The sequence below is a fragment of the Natrix helvetica genome, assembly GCF_964273705.1.
Source record: "Natrix helvetica genome assembly, chromosome: 7".
NCBI classification, from domain to species: Eukaryota; Metazoa; Chordata; class Lepidosauria; order Squamata; family Natricidae; genus Natrix; species Natrix helvetica.
In genome coordinates this window covers 51,641,921-51,660,476 of record NC_138558.1, presented here as the reverse complement: position 1 = coordinate 51,660,476, position 18,556 = coordinate 51,641,921, and the positions used below count along the sequence as shown (strand labels likewise).

General features: G+C 39.8%; 1 protein-coding gene across 9 annotated transcripts in view; it reads left to right on the top strand.

The window, feature by feature from the left end:
• CLCN3 (chloride voltage-gated channel 3) overlaps window positions 1-18,556 on the top strand; it is a 58,571-nt gene that overhangs the window by 18,947 nt on the left and 21,068 nt on the right. For 6 of the 9 annotated variants that reach the window (XM_081959405.1, XM_081959401.1, XM_081959400.1 and 3 more), the window contains 3 exons: window positions 7,400-7,563; window positions 9,350-9,449; window positions 13,335-13,522. In XM_081959405.1, coding sequence (XP_081815531.1) covers window positions 7,420-7,563; window positions 9,350-9,449; window positions 13,335-13,522 — 432 coding nt within the window. In that variant the 5' untranslated portion in view covers window positions 7,400-7,419. Of the gene's footprint in view, window positions 1-941; window positions 1,179-1,367; window positions 1,387-7,399; window positions 7,564-9,349; window positions 9,450-13,334; window positions 13,523-18,556 lie in introns of those variants that run through there. The other 3 variants (XM_081959402.1, XM_081959407.1, XM_081959406.1) reach the window with 3 other exon arrangements.

Below are 18,556 nucleotides of genomic sequence, written 5' to 3'. Positions count from 1 at the left end.
AGGGTTGGTCTACTCCACAGCAGAATACTATGCCCCTGTATGGCTTAACAGCTACCATACTAGTTAGGTAGATGCCAGATTCAGTGACACCTTGAGGATTATAAGCAGATGTATTAAAACCACTCCGACTTGCTGGCTTCTTGTTCTGAGCCATATAGCACTGCCAGCTTTACAAAGGCAAGATTTACTAGTGAAAATATACCGGAAAAAAATTATGAACATCTCACTCCTACCAATGCATGCTGACTTTCCTCATTTATCAGCTGGAAAAGTCAACCCTGAATATGATTCGCACCTCATATGGCATCTGCATAGTATGCTCCCCTTGGTGTAACTGTAGGGTCACATATCAAACTTTAGATCACATTCCTGACTGGCTGTAAGTTGAGGGCATATACCAGTCCAGTGTCTGTTTGCTATCACAGTTGTAAATTGCAACAGTTTTCATAAGATCTTTAAGCTTTAAAAGAGAAAGTTTTACTTAGATTTTTGCATTGGTTAAGTGATTACAATGGCATTCTTAAAATGAAATATATGAAATGACTGCAAACCTTTCATTTTTTTAATGTGAATATAAATCCATTATTTTAAGCCATTCTGTGATTTGTGCCTGCTACTTAGTAATAATTTACAGATCTAGATCTAAACGTAAAATGTAAGTATTGGATAGTATTGGATTGTTTTTTTCCTTAGAGAAATGAATCTCTAATATTTGGACTGTATAAAGAACAAGCTGTAAGGCTAATATGGCTGCCTTTTCAGTGCTTAGACATGAATAGAAGCTGATGTTGCTTGATTTAGCTTGGACTTCCTTAAACCAGTTTATGCTGCTTTACTTCAGGCTTAGTCACCTTCAGAAACAGCAGACTTCATAAATTAAGTCTGCTGTTCCACCTTTAAGCACTCCTAGATTGTAGTCAGTAGCAACCAGGCTGCAATAATTTCCCTTTGATGACATCATCGATCTGGAAGAACGGAGTTGCTGCAATAAGCCGCACACAGTCCAAATCCTGATTGAATATGGCAGCTTCCCAGTCTGCTGCTGTGCTATAAGAAACGCCGTAGCTGTTGTCTTCTTAAAACTCCTTTTGTCAAGCTCATGGAAGTATCTTCTGATCCTTATTTACCATACGATGGGGGAGGAGATGGCATTCCATTAAGAGAGTTGCATAAAAGAGGTATAGCAAATTTGTGTTGTGATTTAGTTTCTTTTTATCTTTTTGTCATGTGGCCAGTTACTTTCAGAGAGTGAGAGAGAAGCTTTTTTGTTTCTTTTAAATACTGCATTTTTGGCAAGCCTCTCATTTGTTTTACCCTAGATCTACCTACTTCCTTGTTGATAAGCCATTTTTTTCTTAAGATCATCAGCAAGCGACTCCATCTTTGGTATCTGGTTTTCTTTTTTAAAAAACAGAAGACTTAAGCTTTGATGTAAATTGTGTAATACTATAGTAATGGCTGCCCTAACTAGAATGACCAGAATTAATCAAGGAAGCTATTTTGACTCCTCAGTGAAAGAGAATGCTGTTCATACTAGGCGTTGAAGTCTCTCTACGTGCTGTTTAGCATTAACTCCTTCATGGCATTCTGAATGCCTGGTGAAATATGAATTTACTGCATGATTTAAAACAAGTCCTTCATTGTAAAAAAACAAAATGGGTTATATTGGTTTTTATTTGCAATCTTTGGAAGTTTTGATTTCAATGCTATTTTTCTATTGATATGCCATTAGAAACACTGTTTGCTGTAAAATATTTTTATGCCTTTTCCTTTATCAGGTGCTTTGAAGCATTGTTAGAGGATGAGCAGTTTTCAGGTTACGGGAGAAGGAGAGGGAGTAATTCGGGGAGCTGACAATTCACAGCGAGTCTGTTGTTCAAATAGTAGCAGACATATCTTTTTCTGGTTAATATGGCTGTTACAGTCTAAAGGAGTGATTGTGACATGGAGTGATTATGCAAAACAGCACACAAATATGATAGGCAGTTTTTAAATATTTCTTCTTCCAGTTCCAGCATTTATCATGGAAGCTGCTGTCTTAGCTTAAATCTATGAGCTAGAGGAAAAAGAATTAGTAAAGTAGCACTAGTGAAGCTTTCTATTATATTTCTATAATATTGGGCTTCCATGAAACTTTCTCTTTTAAATGCTTTCTTTTCAGCACCCCTGTATAAACTAAATTAACTAAAATAAAATCTTATTGACATTTATTTCAAAGATGTGTGGGCTTTTACTGATAACTTTATTCATACGTATAATGAATAAATGTTTTAAATAGGATTAGGGTGTGTCTAGACTTTGCTCTTAATGTACTAAGACTGTTTATGCCTTTCATGTCGTATGTATTTAAAACTGAACAGTAGGTTATCTTTTCTGTGACATATGAATTCTTATATAACCAGACAAAGTAAACTTCTGGTGAGCTACTGCTAAAAAAATTCATATGACTGTCATATGGCATTTAAACTGAAATAAATGCTTTGTTATATGTGTGTGTGTGTGTTTGATTTTGATGTAAATTTTCAAACTGAGCATTTGTTGATATATATGTTTGATTTGAGTTTGGGAATTATTGGGAATGTAATCTTGTTTTGTTTGAATGGAGCTTCTTCTGTAATAATGTAAGGATAGCCATCAGTCAAGGCCCATTTGACACCAGGATTTTGTTTTCTCACCATGGCCTATAAATTCTGGGGGTTATACAATAAGGAAGTGGAGCTATATCCTTCTCCTGCTGTTATCCTCTGCCATTGGTATTTGAAGACATGCTGCCATATTCAAAAATGCTACTGAGTCTAATTCATTGATGGCAAATCTAAGATAAACATGTCAAAGGTGAGATACCACAACATTTGGGGTAACATGCCAAAATCCACTGGAAAGCACTATTCATTCTTGAATGACTTTTGGAAGCTGCAGAGGCCATGCAAGAATAGGGTGTGCTTTTGTATGTCCTCTGGACCCTCTGAAAATCATGTGAGAACCAGATATGCTTTCAAGCAGTTTTCAGCGGCTGCAGAAGAGCATGCTGAGCCCAAAAGGTTCACCATCACTAGTCTAACCCCGTTGGAAAACTACAGAGTAGTAGGTCTAGTTTTCTTTTTCAGCCTGTCAAGTTAGTGGCTAACACCATGCCTTGGAGTATTGAATTCCACAAGTTAAGTATGTATTTTGTGAAGAAGCTATTTTGTGTTGGAAATCTCCAAGCATCTTAAATTGATCCTAATGTTTTGAAAGAGGGATAAAAACTCCAGTTAGTCCAAATAGGGATGTAACTCTCACCAGCTGAACAATATAATTATGAAATACTAAAACAGTTTTCTTTCCTGTCATGCTAACATTGGAGCTACTGGTTCCATTTCTCTCTCTTTCTAATGCAGGTTAAATGTTGCAAAAATACTATCATCAATTATTAAATATAAATGCTCCTTTGAATGCTTGATATTAGGTTACCTAGACTTCATTTTGTTCTCTTTCTTTCTTACATTGTAATATATCTCAGAAATTGTTCTTGCCTTCTGACATTCTGCTGTTAATTTTAAAATATAATCACTTGTGCAGAGCACAAAAAATAAAATTAAATATATTTGTTCATTTAACATTTATTTATGGGATTAAGGAATATTCAACCCTGTAGTCTTCCCATTCCTGTGTCATTTGAATGTTAAGAATAGTTGGTGCAGTCAGGATAATCTACAGGTGGAAATTTTTGTGAGTTTTATAATGTCTAGTAGTCAACGGTGTTTCAAAGAGACTTGATTTAAAACAACAGAAGGGGGACAGGAAGTCAGTCCTTATCTCTTCCTTGTTGAAACTGTCTTGTTCATCTGCATGGTACTTCATTACCAGGTTTCTCATTTCTAATTATAAGCATAACTGTGTTACTGGGAAATTAATAATTTCAAATATTTGTTTGATCAAAGATTACAAAAAATGAGTTTTTTGAGTACAGCTTAAAAAATTGCAAAACCATTAGGAATAAACTGTGTTTATACATAAGACAGTTAATAGAACTATAGAGATTGTTGCCTTTTATTGGTTGCATTATTATATGTTGGTAGAAATTTAATTGTGTGATTGATTGATTTAAGGAACTGATAAGCCCCCCCCATATCATATACACAGTAATCTTAGGTGACTCACAGTAACAGCCAATCAAAACATAAGAAATACCCATAATTTTATTTCAAGTTCTTCCAATTAAGCAAAACAACCAGTCACATCGACTTTTCCAGTTGATGGAACAACATACAATATTTTTAGGTCTCATATCTCAGCAATCTATATTATATGTTGCTATATTATACTAGCAAGTATATCTTAATGAATATAGAATGAATTCAGTTGGAAAACAGAAATATAGTGAAGGAAAAAGTGGTTGTTGAGATATGGGACCCACACTTGCAACGATTGCAGCTTCCCCACTGTATGTGATCAGAATTCAGGTACTTGGAAATCAGTATGTATTTATAACAGTTGTGGTGTCCTGTAGTCATGCAATTGACATTTGCAATGTTCCCAGCTGGCTTCTGGCAAGCAAAGTAAATGGGGAAAGTCAGATTGCAGTTGTTAAGTGAAACATTGCAGTTGTTGAGACAATCATGATTCACTTAACTGTAATGATTCACTTAACTGTAATGATTCACTTAACCATGACAAAAAAATTGAAAAATCAGGCACAACTCAACCACTCCCTGGTCCCAATTCTGGTTGTAAATCAAGGACTATCTATATATCAAGGGTGTCAAACTCACGGCCTGCGGGATGTATGCATCATGTGCTGGCCACGCTCACCCCCGGTTTAGGAAAGGGGAAAAAAAATTGTGATATGTCATGCGATGACGTGACGACGCAAGTTTGACACCCCTGTGATATATGTTTGTAGACAGAAAACATATTTGTCTCCCCTAAAGTCACTCACTGAGCTTCAGGACAAATTGAAGGTTTGAATCTTGGCCTCCATGATCCTAATTTAGTGCTGTTAACCACTACATTTTTCTGGTTCTTGTTGTTATTAATAAGCTGTTTAGTTGAGAAATAATGGGTTTGCTATTAATTTGCATTGCATTTATTTGAAAAATGTCTAATTGTAAGAAAACAAGGAATTTGTAGCCACAAGGAGAAATAAAGCCATCCCATATTGGAATTTGATGGTATTAATTCGTATTTATTTGAAAGAAATAGATTTGGTTTCTGGAACATTGAAATGTTAGATTGTATATGTTCAAATGACTTTATATGATTTATAATTTTTTTAATCAATATTTTTTTTTCCAAGAAGAAACTACGTTAGCTGATTAGTTTTGAATTGTAACTGGGTCATAGAGCTAAAATTAGGAATTTAAGTTGACTGTTTTTCACTAAACATGTTGGAAAATAGGTGCTCAGGAGGCACATAGGATCACAATATAACCTGTCAGTAGAGCCGCTGTTTCCGCTCAGTGGGAATTAAGAAAATTGTTAGAAGACACATTTGATTGGGGGGGGGGGGGGGGGCTGCTTTAAAATAGTCATTCATTCACACAGCTGGTGTTCTGAAAGTTTCTCTGCTCTTGTTTTGAAACATGTTACTTGAAACTTGTTAGCTAATACTCTCGTAGCATGTGACCTATTTTGATGAGCCACTTATTACCAAGGACACTTTCAGACCATTTCTTCAGAGGATTGCTTTCCTGGATTGCTAAAAACATAATTGTGCAAAGGAAGGTAATTATGTGAAAATTTTCTTTGATGAAAGTCTGGAAAATGGAGGGAATGGTATTAGACCAATGCTTACAGTGCTGTCTAATGTCTATGTGTATTTGCCCACGTAGTATGGCTATAGTATGCTTAGCATTTGGTCTCTCATTATTTTCATTACTACCCCCCTTTTATTGGCATTGTTATGGCTATCATTATTCTGTTGCTTAGCATATACTGTACACTGAGAGCTTCTACACCAGAGATAAATTCCTTATGTGTCTAATTACATGGCCAAATAAAGTATTCAATTCAATTCAGATTTTTTTTCCAATTTACGTGATTCAGTTTCTTTTATTTTGGATACGAAACTATAAACTACTCCTATCTCCCTAATTTATTTTATGCTTGTTTTAAAGGATATGCAGAGTTTTGTTTCCTCCCTCAGAGTAAATTGTCTTGTCATTTTTGATTACTGTTGTTGGATAGGACTTTGAGTCATGATGATCTCCCAAGTGGCTTTTTTATGGATATTAATCATACTGTATATTTGCCTTCTGTTTGCAATGTCAATATTTTCTATGGATCCTTCAATTTCATACAGTGCTCTGTTCTTGATTTTGTCTTATTCCTTTTCATAATTTCCAGGTACCTTCTGTAATACTGTTAAAATGCAGTTTAAGGGGATCAGTACATTTCAATGATGATTTGATAAATACTTGTATATTTATCTTCTATATAGATTGCGTCTTGGTGTCTATCCTTTTAAAAAAATGAGATTATCAAATTGTTTATGTCAGCATGACACTTTTACTATTTAAATGCTTTTTAGATTGCTAGACTGACCTATCTTAACTAAAGCTACTTCAATATATTTTGCTGTTTGATGCTGAACGGGGAAAATGACTTCCTTTCCCTAACAGAAACTAACGAGTGGTGGCTTTCTCTTTGTTCAGCACTGGTAATAAGACAGCAACTGCAGCCTCCACGCTACAGTATTTCAGGGTAAAATCCTGATTTATATTTGAAAGGCAAGTCATTATATGGCACTGCCTTTGCCCTCCAGAATCTTAGTAATATTTTGTGCCCTGTGGAATGCCATCTTTGCAGTGTCTGTCTTTTATTTTTTGAAAATGTTGTTATTGCAAAAAGAAAAGTAAAAGTAGTAATATACAGTATTTGATTCTTCATGGCTCATAGATTTTCAATCAATCTTTCAATTGAAAGATTGAATCGTACAGTGTATACGGAGAAGTCTTCATTCTTTTGAAGTTATATAAACTAAGTGTGTTTTATAGAACTTCGAAAGGATGAAGACTTCTCCATATAACATCCCCAAAAAACTTGCTTACCCCTTGGATATATCCTCACAATGGAGCTTCCTTTTCAGTGTAACTGAGGCAGGCTGAGGCTGAATCAAAGTAATCTGGCAGGAAAGTGGTATTTTGAACTAAAAAATATAACACATCCTCTACTACAGCTATTTTGATTGCATGGAAGGGAGCCTGAGGGAGGTTTGTAGCACCCCATTTGTTCCACTGCAAGACACTCTCACCTCTCCAATTCATCAGTCATCATTTTCATTTTTTTTCTTTGTACTTTGTATGTAATGTGTGTCTGTCTGTATGTGTGTATTTACTTTTCTTTCCCATTTCCTTTTGCTACTGAATTATATATTTTCCTTTTGACAGAACTAAGACACTGTTTATTCTGTTTTCAGCTGCAGGAACTCATTATACAATGACAAATGGAGGCAGTATTAACAGTACCACACATTTATTGGATCTCCTTGAAGAGCCCATTCCTGGAGTTGGAACCTATGATGATTTCCACACAATTGATTGGGTGCGAGAAAAATGCAAGGACAGAGAGAGACACAGAAGGGTATTTAAAATACTTAAAATACTTTTCTTGATGCTTTTATAAACTGAAGGAAGAAAGACCAGCGGGCGCAAGGGGGAAGGAGAGCCGTCAATAGCATGCTGTTGGTGGCCAATTATTTTTGATTCCATGAGATAGGTAAACACTCATTTGCGGGGAAAAGTGTTGTTCTTATATCTTGTTGTTTCTCATATTAATATGACATGCTTAAACAATCAATTTAAATGCTTGAATACTTGGACGTTTCTATTTAGAGTTTGCCTTATATGTTCATCTGAAAAAGTAAGCATTTGCCCACCTTCTGAATCAAGATATTGGTCATCCATCCATCCATAAGAAGCTTAGCATTGCTTTCACTGTTCCCTGCCTCTCTTGAGTTTAACAAGAAAACAAGTGTAGATAGTGCTCACCTTATAACCATTCATCTAGTGATCATTTAAAGTTACAGTGGCACAAAAAAAAGTGATTTATGACCGTTTTTCGTACTTAACGACCGTTGCAGTACCCCTATGGTCAAGGGGTCAAATTTCAGATGCTTGGCAACTAGCATGTATTTCTGACAGTTATACAATACAATACAATACAATACAATACAATACAATACAATACAATAGCAGAGTTGGAAGGGACCTTGGAGGTCTTCTAGTCCAACCCCCTGCCTAGGCAGGAAACCCTATACCGTTTCAGACAAATGGCTATCCAACATCTTCTTAAAGACTTCCAGTGTTGGGGCATTCACAACTTCTGGAGGCAAGTTGTTCCACTGATTAATTGTTCTAACTGTCAGGAAGTTTCTCCTCAGTTCTAAGTTGCTTCTCTCCTTGATTAGTTTCCACCTATTGCTTCTTGTTCTACCCTCAGGTGCTTTAGTGAATAGATTTCTTTTAAAATTGCTCTTCCTTCCTGGGAGAGCAGGTGTGGGGAATGATGGCCCTTTTATGACATGTGGACTTCAGTTCTCAGAATTCCTGAGTTGGAGTTCAAAAGTCACATGGTTTTTTACCACTGTGGTAGAGCAATTGAGATTACCCACTGCACGGCATTTAAGAAGACGTGAGGAAGAACTGATGGACCTTAGGAACAGAAGCCCTCAAATGGGTCTGAGGGAGGAGAACATGACCCTTGGCTTCCTGACTAAAAGGCTGCAACTATAGGAAGTAATGTAGGGACATATTTTATTTTCTTGGGCTCCAAGGTCACTGCAGATGGAGACTGTTGCACTGATTAATTGTTCTAACTGTCAGGAAATTTCTCCTCAGTTCTAAGTTGCTTCTCTCCTTGATTAGTTTCCACCCATTGCTTCTTGTTCTATCCTCAGGTGCTTTGGAGAATAGTTTGACTCCCTCTTCTTTGTGGCAACCCCTGAGATATTGGAACACTGCTATCATGTCTCCCCTAGTCCTTCTTTCTCTTAAGCTAAACATACCCAGTTCCTGCAACCGTTCTTCATATGTTTTAGTCTCCAGTCCCCTAATCATCTTTGTTGCTCTTCTCTGCACTCTTTCTAGAGTGGAATGTCCCAAGATCACATGATCATCTTTTGTGACCTTCTGACAAGCAAAATGAATTGGGAAGCTAGATTCACTTAGCAGCTATGTTGCTAACAACAACTGTAGTGATTCACTTAACAACTATGGCAAGAAAGGTCATAAACTGGGGCAAAGCGTACTTACCTGTCTTGCTTAGTAACAGAAATTTGGGGCTGAATTGTCAAGGACTACCTGTACTGTATCCTACTTTGTTAATAAAATTAAGATTTGTATTAATCTAAACTATATATTGTATCTAGATCAATAGCAAGAAAAAAGAATCAGCATGGGAAATGACAGAGAGTTTGTACGATGCATGGTCAGGATGGCTGGTTGTGACACTAACTGGCTTGGCATCAGGTAGGAATTCATTTTTTAAATAATATAATCCTAAATATTTCGATTTAGAAATAAATTGTGTCGAATTCAGTAGAAACCCACTCCGAGGTAATAGCTCAAGATTCCCATCTATAGGAAGACCTTGATTAGCGACTGCCTTAGGCAATGACTGTTCAAAGTTCCAGTGGTGATAAAAAAAGTAACTCTTCTTGCTAATTATCCCAGGGATGAGGAGAATATTCCAAAAAACAATAGAGTAAAGAAAAGGTGTTATAAGATTTGCCCTTTTCCTCAACTCCCTCCAAGTTCAGTTCCAGAAATCTTCCCCACCATTTGGGCTCATCCACCTGTTTGGGATTATATCCTGATCCTATAGAGCAGATGTGTCAAACATGCAGCTTGCAGGCTGGATGTACCCCGCAATAGCCTGTGACATTAGCCTGCAGGGCTGTCCCAGAGATAGCAAGGGCCGGCCCCTGCCTCCCAGGGCCTGGACATGCCCAGTCAGCCGTGATGACCAGGCCATGCCTACCCCGGCCCCCCAAGGGCAAACAAACACTTCATGTGGTCCGCGACGGGTTCGAGTTTGATGTTCCTGCTCTAGAGCGAAGGAAAGCTGAAGTAAAATTGTAAACACAGACATGGTCTTGTGATTTCATCTTGTCACTTAGGTACCAAGTTGTCGGTTCTAATTGTGGTTAATAAAAGAGGACTACTTGTATAAGTAAGCTTAGGATAACCAGCTCAGTGAAAACCAGCTATGGAACATAGACAGGATTCTCATATTATTGCTTGGTATTGGAAGCCATGCAGTTAATATAAACAAGAAGTTATGCTTTCCAGTCCTGAATCTCATAGAATTGTGCTAATTGCACTAGCCGAGTTTCTTTCACAGTACAAATTTCATTTCTACTAAAATACTGTGGATCTATGGTAGAACATAAAGTGTTAAAGTATTGCTGGTTGCGAAAAAAATTGTATTGTTTTATTTTGGTTTCATGCCAAATAAAATATGTGCATTGCATAGGTTTTTCTTTTCTTTTAGGCAGAGAACAAGTCAGGCAGGTTTTAAAGTTCCATTTAACTTTTTAGAAGCTGAAGCAATGGATACAAAATATTTGATAACTATTGAAGACTTGTACTTTTTAGCTTGTTGAAACATATTACTTTCACAAAAACAAACAAACCCTCAGTTCATTGGAGCATGAATGAGCAGTGAGTTCAAGTACTTTGTACTTTGTTTCTTCCAACTTCTACATATTTGTGACATCCTAACCAGGAAATGCAATTTAACTGCTTCTTTTAAACTAAGATTGAAAAACAGGATTTAGTCCTGAATTGTGGTGATAACCTGGAGGAAATGCTGGAATCACAATTCAGGCTAAAATTTAAAGTTCCTTTAGAGTTGTGTTTTTATTAGAACCCAGTTTTTTGAATACTAAATTCCTCATATAACAGCACAAACTATATCGGCATAAATTCATGTTATCAAGAACCATGTGTCTAATGTCCATTGTCAACTACATTTTTCAGTAATTCACTTGCATTTCACTCTTCCAAAAGTGTTGTTACAATTCTTTCTTCAATTTATATGGACATCTATTGACTTAGTAATTTGTTTACTTGCTTTCCTGTTTCTTGAAACGTTAATTGCGATTTATAAAAATACAAAAGATTATATGGCTGCAAGTTAGTCATATGGGCCACTATATATATATTCCCAAAGGTACAGATAACCCAACATCTTATGGAAATATTAAATTACAGGCGGTTTTCAACTAATGATCGGTCATTCAATGACTGTTCGAAGTTACAATGTACTTTAAAAAAAACTAATTACAACCTGGTCTCATAATTTTGAGTATTGTTCCCCTGCCACAGTCATGTGATTGCATTTTGGGTGTTCGGCAAACAGGCTTGCATTTATGACTACAATTTGCAATATTTTTACCAGTTTCTGGTGGTTTTTTTAATATATAAAGTTTTTTATTTGTTCATTTTCATAACATATAACCACATGTATACTATTACATAGCCAACATCATCTTGTATTATTAAATCTTTATATCAATTCATCTTACCATCAACTCCCAAAAACAATTATTGGCTCTTCTGCTCTCCATATACCATATTTGTACCTTATCCATCACTTTCTTCTCCCTCTCTCCTCCTCCTTCCTCCTTCCTCCTTCCTTTCTTTCCTCTGTCACCCTTTTCTACTTCCCCTTCCTCTCCCCTTCTCCTCTCTCCCCTTTCCACTCCTCCTTTCTCTCCTCCTCTTCACTCCCCCGCCAGTCCTCTCTCCTATCCCTCTCTTCTTCCCTTACCTCTCTCCTCTACTTCACATTCTTCATCTCACTTACTTGGTGTATTTCAGCTTCTGAGCGAGCTCCATTTTATGTTGATGGAATTTATAATTCCTTTTCAGTATAAATATTTAATTTCAACATATATCTTCCTCCTTTTTTAAAAAAAAGAGAGAACAAAAAAGTATACATATATACTTGGTGTTTTTTGCCATTTTCCAAGAATGGATTTGTTAACAACCATATGATTTGCTTAATGACCACATGATTTGCCTAACAACCACAGTGACTTTATGACTGTCATAGTGCCTCAACAACCACAACAACTTATGACTAAAATTCTGGGCACCATTGTAATTGTAAGGATTACCTGTAGATATTTAAATATGTTAACTATGATTTGAATTTTGATAGTTATGTTATATTGCATGGTACAGAGGAGTTTTATGCATATTCTTCTACTGCATCATCTTTTCTCCTCCAAAAAACTGTGAAGTTAACTATTTTCTGGAACAGCATCCCAAGGAGTTGTCAGATGTGTTAGAAAATTAAAAGAAATTAGAAACATATTTAATGGTGACTTCACAAATCGAGAAGCTTTCCAGAAGAGTAACTTGGATAGTATAATTTTGTTTGTTTATTAAAAAGAATGTACAGAAATTATATTAACCTACACATTTATTTTCATGCATACAGTACATAGGTCCATTAGAAATAGCATGTATTGGTATTGTAATGTTACAATATGCATGTCTTAATCATGCATATTTAATTATGAAATGAGAAATTAAGCATGTAATCCAAGTTAGTAATAGCTGGTTGACTCAGTATCGTTGGTTGCTTTCTTTGCTTATTCCCAAAGCATCAGACCTCTGGAGCTATAAACTTATGGATTTTGCTTATGGTTTAAAAACTAAGATATGAACGAATAATGAAATGTTAAAATGGGAAATGAAGAGATCAGGATTTTTACATCAATCTCCATTTATGAATGGAGATATCAGGATCAAATTTATTACTGTATTCATTAGAATTCCTTCTTCCAATGTATTTATAATTGTATGTTATTTATTGCTAATATTATTATGTTTTGTTACACTAATTTTATGTTAATTATAAATATTAGCATGAAACAGCATGATTATAAAGCTTTCTACAATGTTTATTTTTTCCAAAGTATGTCCCACTGTTCTTGATACCATGTCATATTCAATATTTTAACATGAAAAATAAAAGACACAGTTATGGTGTGTCAGCATTTTTATAAAATCATTTATAGCAATAGCACTTAGACTTATATACCCCTTTACAGTGATTTACAGCCCTCTCTAAGCAGTTTACAGAGTCACCATATTCCCCCAACAATCTGGGTCCTCATTTTACCCACCTCGGAAGAATGGGAGGCTGAGTCAACCTTGAGCCTGGTGAGATTTGATCTGCCAAACTGCTGGCAGCCAGTGATCAGCAGAAATAGCCTGCAGTACTGTACTGCACTCTAACCCACTAAAAAGCAACCTCAGTAAGACTTGTGTTTTAGTGCATTATAATTTTGAGTGTGTTTATTCTCTGAAAGTATGGAACATTCTGTATTTATGTACTAGGTGCTTTGGCTGGATTGATAGATATTGCTGCAGATTGGATGACTGATTTAAAGGAAGGCATTTGTCTCAGTGCCCTGTGGTTCAATCATGAACAATGTTGCTGGGCATCTAATGAAACAACATTTGAAGAGAGAGATAAATGTCCATTATGGAAAACGTGGGCAGAATTAATAATTGGTCAAGCAGAGGTAAGTATAGTCTTTAAAGAGAAATCAGTGCCTTGATGAGAAAACCCTATCTAACAAAAGGAAAGTTTTTCTAGATCAATCAGAATAGAGCTGGAAGGGACCTCTAGTTCAACCCCCTGCTCAAGCAGGAGACCCTATGCTATTCCAGACAATTGGCTGTTCAGTCTCTTGTTAAAAACCTCCAGTGATGAAACCATCACAACTGTTCCACTGGTTAATTGTTATCCCTCTTAGCAAGTTTCTTCTTAATTCCATGTTGCTTTTCTCTAGTTTCCATCCATGTTTCTTGTCCTTCCCTCTGGTGCTTTGGAAAATAAATTGACCACACTTCATTGTGGCAGACCTCCAAATACTAGAATAGAGCTATCATGTCCCCCCTGGTCCTTCTTTAGTGTACACTAGCCATACCCAATTCCTGCAACTATTCTTATGTTTTAATCTCCAGTCTATTTATTTATTTAAAAGATTTGTATGACTGTATAGCTTAAAACATAGCTCTTGGAGGTTCATATCGACAATATAACCCAGAACTATAAAATTACAAATGATCAAAACAAACTTGATGCCTCAGTCATCCCTTTGGGATGTCCCACAACCAATTCCATATATCCTCATTCTTGCTCAACACCGAGGTAAAAAGCCAGGTTTTGGTGGCCTTCCAAAAACAAAATGATACTTTATTAAGCATTTTTTTTGTAATGGATTAGCTATTTATCACAAAATATTAAAGGGCATTTTTATTAACCATATTTGTGGGATGGGATTTTCAGGGCTGCTGTGGATCTTGTTGAAATTTTTTAAGTTAGTATATATATTTCATCTCCTTACAGTACTACTAAAACTTACCCTATTATTTTTTTCATTTTTTTCCCCTGCATGCTGTAAATCACTTTTTGGACAATAAACAATTATTATTTTGATAGCCTGGAACCAAACATTTTCCTGTGCACTGCTTGGAGAGTCCAAGCATGGGTTAAATTAGTCTGGTTGCCCAAGGTCTGAGTTCAAAATCTTTGGCCACGCCTCCTGCTCCTCGTTAAGGCCAGATTTTTTTAACCCAGTCTGCCCATCAGGACTAATTTGAGTGAGCTCCAGCTGTTTTCTAATTTAATTCGGCTTGGACTCTCCAATTTAGCACAAATTTTATTTATTTTATTTTTCTTTCTATTGGTTTACTTCCCTTGTTATGTTTTTTAAAATTTATGTTCTTTTCCTTCGTACGTCATGATTGTCGAGAGGTGAGAGAGAGAGAGAGAGAGGAGTGAGCTAACGGGGGTGCTTGCCTCCGTGCCTTAAGCATGGATGCTTGACTTGCTGTGGGTGTCTCGCTGCAGATGTCTTGCTGTGGGTGTCTCGCACCGCAAACAGCTTCCCCGGCTTGAGACTTGTAAAAGGACTGGTTTGGAGGTTTTTTCCTTTTTCCTTCCTCTGTTGCCTGGTGTGGCTGCAGCCGCCATTTTGGAATGCTTCCCTCTGCGCGCAGCGGCCAATCACAAGCCTCCACCTCGTGCGCTTTCTTGGCATCGCCTTGTCTCTGTTGCTAGCTTTCCAGGGGAGACTGCCGCTGGGTGGTGCACGGGCGCAGATTGGGTTGCCTGCTGTGCCGCCGCCACCCATACTTTTAAACTGCCATTTCCTCGGGTCCCCCCACCTCTCCGACGGCTTGCCACGCAGCCTCCATTCAGCAGCGACGTCATCACGTTGAGAAGTGACCACGAGGCTGTGGAGGCTGCCAGGACCACGCTGCTAGGCCTTTACTCTCTCCAGCGTGCTTGGGCTGTGAGTCCTGGCGGGAGCGCTCTCGTCCCTTTTGGCTTCTAACTCTGCCACACCACCAGCGGCTGGATCTGTCTGCTGGATGCCTACCACTGCTTCGGAGCAGCCAGGGTCTTCTGGAGACGGTAGCTCTGGTCCAACTGGGGCCATTACCAGGGGCAAGGCCAAAGGGAGGAGCAGGATGGCAGGCAAGGGCAAGGCCTCTGTAGAAGCAGTCCCTTTGCCTCCACGCCAAGGCAGGTCAGCTGGGCTGGAGGAGGGAGATTCTCCCCCTCTCATTGTCCCCAATGGGCCCTTGCAGGTGGTAGAGGAGGAAGGCAAGGAGCTAGATTTATCCTCAGACAATTCTGTGGTGGGCCCCAGCTCTCCTGGCCCTTCTCTTCGGTCAGAGCCTGGCTTCCCTCCCGAGTCCCCTCCCAGGCTTTCAGGCCCAGAGCCTTCTTACCCCCCTCTTCGAGCCAAGCATCGCTCCAGGGAGGACAGGGGTCTAGTGCTTTCCTCCGAAGTGCAAGATGTGCTTGCACATGCCATTTCACAGGCCATAGCTGAAGGCCTTCAGTGCCAGACTGCTCCATCAGTGGGTGGGCTCAGGAAGGAACCTGTGGCTTCCACTAGCTGGGTGAGGCACCCATCCCTGGAATCCTCTGTCATCAGTGAAGTTTCTTTTGGGGATGAGCAGGATCAGGATGACCAGGAATAGTCTGAAGACGAAAATCTTCTATCTGACACCCCTGCGTTCTCAGGTTTATTTAGGCCCACTACATTCAAGTCCATTTTGCACAAAGCTAAAGCCATCACGCAACTTGGTGTGCCCCTCAGGCTGGTCAGGGAACTCCCGGAGCAGACGCTCCTAATCCCAGGGACAGCATGTTCAAGAAGCAGGCTCCGGCTCAGGATTTGGTTCCTGTGCCCAAACTCTTTTTGGGTGTGGTAAAGCGTCAATGGGTCCAACCAGGCTCCTTAGTAGCTCCCAGTGGAGGGGACAAAAAACTAGTCAGTGGAGGAGTCTTTGGAGAATATTCTCAAACTGCCCCCCGTAGATTCCCCTGTGGCCTCCTTGACATCTAATTCGATACTTCCAGCTGAAAGGCCTCAAGTCAGAGGATAGGAAGGCAGAAAAAACCTGCCACAAAACTCACCAAGCGGCTGCTTGGGCCATTAAGGCTTCTACCTCTGCCTCCTTCTTTAATAGGGCTTCCATCCTGTGGCTGAAGGATCTGCTGGCTAAATTGCCTGCAGAAGACACAAGTCTCCACCAAGATGTGAATAAAATCATTGCAGCATTCCAGTACTCGGCTGATGCTTCTTTGAATGCGGCCAAATTTGCCTCCAGGGTGCTGGCGTCTAACGTAACATCTATACGCCTTTTCTGGCTCCGCCACTGGCAGGTGGATATGAAGTCCAAATGGAAGCTCGCAGCTGCCCCCTTTAAAGGGGACAAGTTGTTTGGGGAGCCTTTGGATTTGGTCTTGGTTGAATCCAAGAACAAGAAGAAGGTTCTTCCCACCAGTGCAAAGAAGCAGGATAGGAAGTCCCACCCCTATTTTAGGAAGCAGTCCTTTTGGGCATCTGACTCCTTGTTCAATGCCCCAGCGTTCAACAGGTCGTATTCCCAATCCTCTGTCAGGGCCCAGGGCAGGCAGTCCTTTTGGGATAGGGGCAGGCAACAGTACTCCTACTGCAGGTCTAACCATGAGGGTGGCCTCACAGAGGCCATTCAGGAAGAAGTGACCAGCTGGGGCCGTCTCCCATTGAGGGGCGACTCCAGCAGTTTGCCACTCAGTGGGGCCTCACCACGTCGGATCTTTGGGTCCTGCAGATGGTAAGGCAGGGCCTCGCCCTCAAGTTTACTTCCCTTCCCCCAAGAAACTTTGTTCGCTGCCCCACGCCCTCTTGTCCCACCAAGAGGGCACTCATGCAAGAGGAGATCCAGCATCTCCTGGACATCAATGTCAAAGAATCAGTGCCTCATAAAGTACAGGAGATTCAAGATGCAAACCATCCTGGCGGGGATAAGGCCCGGGGATTTTCTCACCTCAATAGACCTAAAGGAGGCATATCCACACAATCATCGAAGGTTCCTGAGGTTCTTCTATGCGGGCCGACATTACCAATACAGGGCCATGCCCTTCGGCCTGTCGACAGCGCCCAGGACCTTCACCAAAATTCTCTCGGTGGTAGCAGCAGCCCTACGGAGAAGGCCAATTCGACTGGTCTGCTACCTGGATGACATCCTGTTACAGTTGTCATCCAGGGAGCAGGCAGTCCGCGACCTCCACACCACCATGAGGATTCTCCGTGAACCTGGAGAAGAGCCACTTGGAGCCGACCACCAGGCTCCTACACCTGGGGGCAGTGATAGACACCCTAGCTTGCAAGGTTTACCTATCACAGGACAGGTGAACCAGCCTGAGGGCCCTGGTCCTCAAGGTGCAGGGAGCACGGAGTGTGTCAGTGGTTCGTCTGTCCCAATTATTGAGCAAGATGATATCCTGCATATCCGTGGTTCCCTGAGCAAGGCTCTATGCCAGGACTCTACAGTGGCTCCTGCTACCTCACCAGAGGGCCAACAGGAGCAGCTCCATGGCACTAGTTTAGATTTCCCCGAAGGCAAGGCGCTCCTTGCAGTGGTGGCTCTCTCCGGCCGTCAAAAGAGGTCTCGAGTTCAAGGAACCGGAGCGACTGGTGATGACGACGTTTGTCCGGCACTATAAGTTAGATATGTTTGCCTCGGTGGAGGCCTCGTTTGGCAGACGGGTGCTACAAGTTCACTCTGTGGCCGAACCCTTGGCCGCCTCTTCTACCCGCCCTGGGGACAACTGAGTCTCCAAGCAGTGCACAGGAAAATGACCATTGGCTTACCTGAAGGGTCCTTTTCTGTGTACTGTGGGAGAGTCCAACCCACCCTGCTCTGTGCGGGCCCAGGGTTCGGGACCACCAGACTTTCTCCACGCCATCTCATCACATCTTCTGTACAGGCATCATTAAAAATCTGGCCTTAATGAGGAGCAGGAGGCGTGGCCAAAGATTTTGAACTCAGTCCTTGGGCAATCAGACTAATTTAATCCATGCTTGGACTCTCCCACAGTGCACAGAAAAGGACCTTTCAGGTAAACCAATGGTCATTCTGTTGTAAGGAATGTGGTTTTAAAGTACAACTGCATTGCTTAGCAATGGCAATCCTGCAGTCCGGGATGCTATTGTTAAACAAATCCCAGGGTCATTAAGCAAGGCAATTTCCTGCTGGCTTCCCACAAA